Source organism: Notolepis coatsorum, assembly GCF_963971535.1.
Source record: "Notolepis coatsorum genome assembly, chromosome: 10".
Classification (NCBI taxonomy): Eukaryota; Metazoa; Chordata; class Actinopteri; order Aulopiformes; family Paralepididae; genus Notolepis; species Notolepis coatsorum.
Window position 1 is genome coordinate 34,701,026 of NC_140174.1, and position 9,544 is coordinate 34,710,569.

The 9,544-nt window shown below is 39.6% G+C and overlaps 2 protein-coding genes across 6 annotated transcripts in view; both read right to left on the reverse strand.

Annotated features, from left to right (window-relative positions):
• Positions 1–2,375, reverse strand: part of exoc7 (exocyst complex component 7) — a 54,275-nt gene extending 51,900 nt beyond the window's left edge. For all 5 annotated transcript variants that reach the window (XM_084323853.1, XM_084323852.1, XM_084323854.1 and 2 more), the window contains exons 1-2: positions 2,197–2,375; positions 1,955–2,020 (exon numbers count right to left, since the gene is read on the reverse strand). In XM_084323853.1, coding sequence (XP_084179979.1) covers positions 1,955–2,020; positions 2,197–2,256 — 126 coding nt within the window. In that variant the 5' untranslated portion in view covers positions 2,257–2,375. The remainder of the gene's footprint in view (positions 1–1,954; positions 2,021–2,196) is intronic.
• A 566-nt stretch (positions 2,376–2,941) lies between these two features.
• Positions 2,942–8,016, reverse strand: tvp23b (trans-golgi network vesicle protein 23 homolog B). The gene is made up of 7 exons (XM_084323865.1): positions 7,955–8,016; positions 6,679–6,755; positions 6,149–6,293; positions 4,432–4,521; positions 4,050–4,175; positions 3,779–3,907; positions 2,942–3,444 (listed from the first exon to the last, which is right to left on the reverse strand). The coding sequence occupies exons 1-7, from the start codon at positions 7,964–7,966 to the stop codon at positions 3,418–3,420; spliced, it is 606 nt and encodes a 201-aa protein (XP_084179991.1). The 5' UTR covers positions 7,967–8,016; the 3' UTR covers positions 2,942–3,417.
• Between the last annotated feature and the right edge of the window lie 1,528 nt (positions 8,017–9,544).

The window sequence follows — 9,544 nt, forward strand, 5'->3', positions numbered from 1 at the left end:
TGGCAGAGCAAAAGCTCTTATTTGCCAGATTTACAGTTAATTTACATGTTAAAGAGATACTGATTGTATGTTTATAGAGAGACATTTATAAAAACAATTTAATAGTTACAGTTGATATAATTGAATAGTTCAGCCTGCATTTGTTAGATGTGAATGGATACACTGGTTTTGTAAAACCACTGGCTGGCTGCTCTAATGCTGTGAGCATCATAGACTGTTGCTTTACCATACTTGATGGTACAGAAGCTGAAGCACTAGTTTACCAATTTACGTTATGTGCAGAGAAACAAGTTAAAAACAATTTATGCACTTTCAATAAAGCGTTTAAAAAAAAAACGGTTGGGGGAACGACGACGACTTCGTAACCTAGTTACTTTCAAAGTAACTAAGTTACTCTGATAATCAAGTAATCAGTAAAGTAACTTGGATTACTTTTTAAAGGAGTAATCAGTAATCAGTAATCGGATTACTTTTACAAGTAATCTGTGGCATCACTGCCGGCAACCTACGGTTGATAATGAATTTAACCCATGGCAGCCAAAGTGTTAATAAAGTTTTCAATCAATGAATCAATGCTGTTAGAAAATCAGGATTTCTGCGATCGACACCTGCTGTCTTTTCAGGTGAGGCGGCCGCGCACAATTATCCTGAGTATCAAGTCTGGTTCGAATGAACGAGACTGAATCAGCGTTCGAGGAACAGGGAAAGCCTAGATTCAAACATCGGGTTAATTGAATCTGGATAATGGGACTTTTGATCGACTTAGTTGAACCAGGTACGGGAATAGGGCCCATGTGGAACATTAATAACATGTTGATTTATCATAGATGGATAAACACACATACAACCATAGATACAGATTAGAATGAATACATATTTTCTATATAGGTAAAATACCCAGGTTTAGTACCCATCTATGACGAGTCAAAAATATCTGCTGTGAAAAGGGACTATGCCCATGTCTTGCAATAATCAAATATTCTGAAATACAATTCTCAAATATGATTCACTAATTGCCAGTGAGTGCACACAGGATATATGATGCAATAGATACTTATATTATATTAACAAATAATGAATACAGTCAGCTCACTTCTTAACAAGGTCCCCAAAAGGTGTTTTATTTCACCGCAGATCAACCTTTCGAGCCATATGGATCTTCGTAAGGATGACAAAGACCTGTATGGATCGAAACGCTGTTCTGTGGTGAAAGTAAACACCTTTTGAGAGCTTTCTAAGAAATGTGCAGACTCTTATCATGCATTCATCTGTATCCTTCAGTCCTGCCCGTACTGCATAGTACTGGTATGTCATAAATGTATAGATGTAGCAGTACTGTATATCTGTATATCATGTATGTAAATGACCAAGTATGGCTTTGTCAGTGTTCCAATGTACAGTGTACAGTGTCCCCCACCTCCAATGTACAGCCCCCCACCTACCCAACCTCCTCCAATGTACAGTTTCTACATCAAGTGTATATACACTCTTTTTCTGGACACTTTTTGTATCACAAACAGACAGTACTGTATTTGCAAATCTGGTATGTCATAAATGTATAGATGTAGCAGTACTGTCTATCTGTATGTTGTGTATGTCACATATTATGATGAATTGAAAATGGGGGACCCTGATGTAAACAAGACGAAAGTCTTTCTTTGGTCTGCATCCCCTTAACAATTGTGTGTATTGAGCTGTACTGTATTGTACCCATTCTGCAATCTGCTAATAAAGTTTTCAATCAATCAATCAATACACATTACACCATATGGGTTGGTATGGACGTCATTATAATACTATCAATAAGTAAATAGTGAGTGAACCGAGATCATATCCTGTGACCCTTGTATTGGAAATAAGTGAATCATTCAGTATTTGTCATGGTCAGTAAGTGGAAGGTGTGTGTGTAGTGTGTATAGATGGTATATGGTTATTTTCTTTGCTCTGCTCATACCATTCCTTTAGTCAGCTGATCACTCTTCTCCAGATTCTCTCTTATGTATGACAACGTTTCCTGCTCCTGTAATGGATTGTAGGGCAGGCATTACATACTCAATGTAGGGGAATTACTTTGTCTACTAATCAAAACGTACATTAGATACATGTAATTGATGCCTACACCATTGGCTAACACTTTCAGTGTATATTCCTATCCAGCTTTTAGTGATACCAAGTCCCGCCCGAGCCATTTCCGACCTGCTGCAGTTTCTCCTCGATCTCCCTCTTCCTCGCGGACGCATCCTCGGTAGGGATCATCCTGAACGTTTGACGCAATTCCCATGAAATGATAACCACCGGTGATATGAATTGTATGTGCAAATGCCACTATTCAAATAATAACAATGAGCTCTCAAATCTTCTGTTGTTGCTCAGGCGCGGCAGTCTCTTCCGCATCCGTCTTGTGAGCCGTAAACTCGGTACGCTAAAGACGCCATCTTTGTTGTGGCACACAAAGCCTGGTCATATTTAACGTTAACTGTTTAACGTAATATGTTTGAATATATTAGTATTATTTAACATTTGATAACAGAAATGTTGAAACTAGTCCGGAGGATGCGGACAAAATGCACACAGGCACTAAACGAGTATTGTGATGATCATATATGAATTGAAAATGGGGGACCCTGGTGTAAACAAGACAAACGTCTTTCTCAGGTCTGCATCCCCTTAACAATTGTGTGTATTGAGCCGTACTGTAGTGTACCCATTCTGCAATCTGTTAAATAAAGTTTTCATTCATTCATCATAAAACTACCATAACACACCATTAGGGGTCACTGCTAGCAAATTAAAATGTCACATCTTTCTTCCCCCCCCCTCCACAACTGATTGTTATTTGTAAGAGAGATCGAGAGATCAATAATTCAATGTACATTTCAACAGCAAAGATTGGAGATAATGTTGGAATCAACAGACATTGAGGGTAGAAATCCACACACGGTTCAGAAAATGTTAGAAATGTATTTGCACAAAAGAAATGGTCCACAGTTTCTTTTTTACATAAATAATTATTTACAAATGCGTTGGAACACGTTACATTGCTTTACAAGTTACAACCAATCGACATTCTATTTATATTATACAAACAAAAACGTTTGTACAATATCTTTCAGAAACAATACATTTGTTAATTGTATCAAGGTCAATATGCAATGGAAAACAAAAGACAAAAAGAAAAGGAAAGTATTGCAGGTGTTTCTGTGAGACTAGATAGCATGAGGGGACATATCTGCCGTGCTGCTCATCTCCCTCTCTCAAAACATTATCAAAAAACCACAGAAGTCCAAAAACATCTGTATGCACGCTCTGTCATGTCACAAAAGGGTTTCATTACCAATCCGCTAATAAAAGTCTGTATACTATAGCATTAAGAATAATGCAAACGTGTTAAAAAGATAATCGACGAGTTGTTCCACTCTACGATTCCTCTTCTTTAGACATGGCCTGTGAGAGAGAGAGAGAGAGAGAGAGAGGAGAAAGAACATCACATTTAATACAAAAGTGTCATTAGGACCCTGATAACACTATTGGAAACGTCCACGATGTCAGGGTGCCCACATGACTCAGCAACTCAGATTCAGATTACTTTATTCACCATATTGTTTGTACAAATGGAACGTGATTCGACATTTACAGTGCATGCTTTTTTTTCACAATTAAGAACACAACAGTAAATAAATAATTATAAAGTGAGAAACAGGACAGAACAGTGAGACAACAATAAGACTGTAAATGAATGTCCTTCTTGGGTTTGTGTTACAGAAAAGTCCTAAATTACCTGTTTGAGGAACTGTCGCCCGAAGTAATTTGTAGCCATATTCTTCAAGCTGGTCTTGCTGCCCACTTTACAGCGCACATACCCATACAGGTTGGCTCCTTGTAACGCCACACCCATGACCACCACAGCCTGTGTGTGGAAGGCAGCGGTGAGAATGACGACTATGACCATATACAATTTGATAACGTGGGAAACTAGGGACGGTATGAAACATTTATATATGAACATTCGTGGTGTCCATCCCTAGTGGGAAAACCTTCTGGGAATTTACCAGCCACTTGATCCTGAAGTTAAAGAGGGTGCTGAAGGCGAAGATCACCCAGAGGACGGGACAGATCACCAGTCCGATCCAGAAGATGCGTGACTCTGAATCTGAAGACAGTTGTTTCCCTGTCCCCTGAGGACAAAGTAATGGATATTCTCACACTCTCCGACATCTGCAGAAGCCATGTATTCAGCAGCGATACTACGAAGTACAATATGTCAGTGAAGTGTCATGTGAGATTGTAGGTTAAATGGCTTTTAACTGTAAAAAAAAATATTAGTTAATAATTACAGTAGAATGAGAGCAACGTTATTTTAAAAAGTTTGTCTGAGGGAAGCAACAGTTGTGATTGGAGGATCAAGAAAAGTTTGATAGGTCAATAATTTACCTTTCTAGACTCAAACACCCAGTGGCTTTGTCCGTCGTCATCCACCTGGTTCCACCACCTCAGACCAACCATCAGCCTGCCAGTGATGTTCTGTGAATGCAGAGGAGGCCATTTGCTTATTAATACATTAAGTCACAAAGCATCCATGAAAAACATGGTAATAATAATGACAGCACTGCAAACAAAAAGTTATCAAAAATAAAAATGTTTTAATGTTGATAAAAAAATAATTATAAAATGTTTATCAAACCTCCACCACCTCAAGTTCACATTTTTGTATTTATCTTAATGCCACAACAGGCTCGTTTTGGCAACAAAAGTAAAAGAGACTTCCTCAGAGCATCAAGTGAAGTATTTTTTTATGAGAAAAACATTGTTTTCTGGAGTGTGGTTATTACCATGTTTTTCATGGATTATAAGACTTCTTGTGACAGACCACCCAGCCAGGAGGTGTTGGACGAGGAGACACACCTGCTATCCATTCCGTAACTTAAAGGGGAATTACACCCAATTAAGATTGCATACATGTAGGCGGTCGGGTGGCGTAGTGGAGACTGCGCTCGTCACCAATGCAAGAGGCTGCGGTCTCGACTCCCAGAGTCAGCATTGCCCTGCGGCTTGGGCCGGTCGTCATACTAACTAGTTTGGCTGAGTTAGGGGGAGGGAAGTCGTGGGTGGTAATCTGGCATTGTGGACAGCGACGCCTAGAGGTCAGGTCTGGGCGCCTGCTCAGCGAAAGGCAGGAAATGGTGAGGGCAGCGTGACCTCCCACGCGTTACGCTTCACCAATGAGAGTCCTCGCTGCCAGGTGAAAAAAAGGCAGCGTGACCTCCCACGCGTTACGCTTCACCAATGAGAGTCCTCGCTGCCAGGTGAAAAAAGAGCCACTGGCTGTCTCTACATGTGTCGGAGGAAGCATGTGGTGGACTTCAGGGTTCCCTTGTACCGACCAGTAGGAGGAACATGCGCACAACAACCAGGTAGGGGAGGGGGTGAATTGGCATAACGACAAAAAATTGGGATGAGAGAACAATTGAAAATCAGGCGGAAAAAAAGAGGATTAAAAAAATAAAATAAAAAATAAATAAAAGACAGTACAACAATATTAGTGAGAACAAACGACTCACTAATCCAATCCAAAAACTAGAGTGCTAAAACTCAAACATGTGATGTCATCAAGTATAAAGTCTGGAGCTTCTCCATAGACAATTAATTGGGTACGATTTTATAGATGACACAGAGCACCCAGGGTAATATTCTGTGTATTAGGGTTGCCACGGTGGTGTGGAATTTCCTATGACGAATAAACTCATGACAACACTGGTATTACCGCTGACACCGGACATTTTACAAAATTATGCTCAATATTTGTAGAGAGCTTACTTTGATCTTTAACGTGTGTCTGTCCGTCTACATCTGTTTTTAATAAATGTTCAATGATTAGTATTCATTAGTTGGACAGACAGAGTTGATGTTAGGTTCTAATTTAAAAAATAAACCAACGGACAGTAATACCTTCAGTCACTTTTCTATCTGTTCATAGAAAAGTCTGCCAGATCGCATGAGCTCAAACAGTTTGTGGTTTGGGTGGAATCCTGTGTGCCTTGCTGACGCACCACTCAATGTTCCCCTTGAATACATTTCAGCCAAAAGGACGAGGACTTTGGATGTTGGATAAGAAACAGTGCTATTTCTCCCCAGAGGAGAGTGGCCTCACCTTCACGGTCCAGAAGTCAGCAGACAGCAGAAGGATGATGGTGACCATACAGGCAATAAAGCTCCTGCTCCACCACTCACAGAGCAGGTACACGATTATTGCACCGACTCTGAAGAAGAGGTGGAAGAAGGACGCTATTGGATGCCTGCAAACAAAAAACACTGTTAGGACACCGTAAAACACATCATATATAGTGATAAATAGTCTGTGATGAATACTAGATAAGATAATATGGTGTTGTGGGTGAATTCATGAATACGTGTGTACTGTGTAGGTAATATGGTGTGAGTGAATCCATGAATACTTGTGTAGGTAATATGGTGTTGCGAGTAAATTAATGAATACTTGTGTAGGTAATATGGTGTTGTGAGTAAATTAATTAATACTTGTGTAGGTAATATGGTGTTGTGAGTAAATTAATGAATACTTGTGTAGGTAATATGTTGTTGTGAGTAAATTCTAGGTAATATGTTGTTGTGAGTAAATTCTACAAAAATAAGTTTTAGTGAGGCAACTGTGAGGGAACATACTTGATATTGGTCTTTTTAGACTTTTTGCCTGCATCCTCCTCCGCATCAAAGAGGGACACATCATCATCATTAGAATCCTAGGGGATCAATAAGGAAGAGCACTGTTTAACCCTTTTGATAGATATAAAGACCAAGCCATCTGTGTGTACATAGGTAACCTTTATGTAACTCTATATAGGCGTACATGTATGTATTGAGCCGTACTGTATTGTACCCATTCTGCAATCTGTTAAATAAAGTTCTCATTCATTCATTTGTAGATAACACTCTTATTCCTGCTTAAATGGGCATTTTGTAGATGTTTTTCTTTTTTAATTAATCATGTCATGAGAAGGACATAGCTTATCAGCATGACCCCAAAGCAATTCAGTGGAGAGAAAATATCTAGTGAACTGCAGACATTCCTGAGGAAATCATGTCTACATTGCAATAGAGGCCTGCTCTCCACTCATCCGGCAGAGTTTCTGAGGTGGGCGATGCAGCCGAGCTCTCAAGACACAGAACATGTTGCTAGTTTCGTCGTTTTATGTCAGATTATCCCATGTCCTCCTCACAACAGAACAATAGGATTATGTTTAAAATCTACAAAATTGAATGCCCCTTTATATGAGCACATGAGTAGCTTTAAAATATGTTGCGCTCAGTTGGCATGTAGTCTTTTGTTGCTGCAATATTTTGAATGTGCCCACTGCCCACTCAACATATCCAAAAGTGATTAAACAAAAGTTAGCAGTGACACACAATGCCATATTCAAGGAATGTTATTCCAATGCTCGGCAGTTTGGTCACAAATTGTGTAACGTTGTTGGTTGTAACGTTACTCTCCTAGGCTCGACCCTATGAAACAACATGAAGACAATTCTCAACCTAGCCTGAAAAACAGCGTTAGTCGATTATGTTTGGTCAAAGTAACACTTTCGTCCTGGTGAATATATGCGTTAGTTATGTCCTATTACAGGGGCCTGGCTATGATTAACTTACAGGTTGAATATATAGTCATATAAAACGAATAAAGCGATATTAGGGTAGACTGATGTCAGATGAAAATCATTGTTTGTTTGTTTTTAGGTAGCGTTAGGTGGAGCTAGCTAAACAAACAAAACTAGCATGCTAACGTTAGCTAGCAACATTAGCACGAATGATGCTCTGTTTGGGGTCGACGCTTTAATGTATTATATAGTTTATCCGAATTCCCTACCATGTTTACAATACAGTTAAATAAACAAATTAATATCTAGTAGACAACAACATAATAAGAGTGAAATTTGTGACCTACCAATCTCATCATTGTGAAACCTGATGAGCTGCTTCTTGTTTCCTGGTTACACGTCACATACTGCGTTGTATAGGCAGGTCAGAAGGTGCCTGTCTGAAATTCTTTCCAGCAACCGTTTTGATTGATTGATTAATTGAAAACTTTATTAACAGATTGCAGAATGGGTACAATACAGTACGGCTCAATACATACAATTGTTAAGGGGATGCAGACCAGAGAAAGACGTTTGTCTTGTTTACATCAGGGTCCCCCATTTTCAATTCATAGTGACATTTATGACATACACAACATTCATGACATCATGACATTTATGGCATAGGGACATACATGACATACACATACTGTTACATTTGTGACATATATGATATGCAAATATACAGTACTGTTACCCATAGATCCTGACAGAGAGTATATACATATGATGGGGAGGAGACTGTATACGTGGAACGCCCTACCCAAAGCTGTAAAGGAATGTGAATCCCTACACACTTTCAAAACCACTCTCAAGGAACACCTATCGGGAGACTGCAATTCGAAACTGGCCCCTGTAAATGTCCTAACCCAACCCCCTCCAATGTACAGTAATTTACCTAGTATGGTTGTCTGATTGATTGATTTGATTGATTGATTGATTGATTGAAAACTTTATTAACAGATTGCAGAATGGGTACAGTACAGTACAGCTCAATACATACAATTGTTAAGGGGATGCAGACCAGAGAAAGACTTTCGTCTTGTTTACATCAGGGTCCCCCATTTTCAATTCATCGTAACATATATGACATACATGACATACAGATAGACAGTACTGCTACATATATACATTTATGACATACCAGATTTGCAATTACAGTACAATGTCAATATTCCAATGTACAGTTTTGCTTGTTTGTACAGTGTTTCTCCCCCCCCCCAACCCCCTCCAATGTAAATTACCTAGTATGGTTGTCAATATCCCAATGTACAGTTTTGCTTGTACAGTTGTACAGTGTTCCCCCCCCCCCACACACACACACAACCCCACCCAACCTCCTCCAATGTACAGTTTTTACCTCAAATGTATATACTCCCTCTCTTTTTGTACCACAAACAGTACTGTATTTGCAAATCTGGTATGTCATAAATGTATAGATGTAGCAGTACTGTCTATCTGTATGTCATGTATGTCATATATGTCCTGATGAATTGAAAATGGGGGACCCTGATGTAAACAAGACGAAAGTCTTTCTCTGGTCTGCATCCCCTTAACAATTGTGTGTATTGAGCTGTACTGTATTGTACCCATTCTGCAATCTGTTAATAAAGTTTTCAATCAATCAATCAGGAGGGGGTGGGTGGGTGGGAGAGAAATATACATACGGTGGGGAGAGAATACATACGGTGGGGAGGAGAGTACATTAGGAGGGGGTGGGTGGGTGGGAGAGAAATATACATACGGCGGGGAGAGAATATAATACATACGGTGGGGAGGAGACTGTCTATTAGGAGGGGGTGGGGGGGTTTGGACATTTACGGTGGCCAGTTTCGAATTGCAGCCTCCCGTAGGTGCTCTTTTAGAGCGGTTTTGAATGTGGGTAGTGATTCACATTC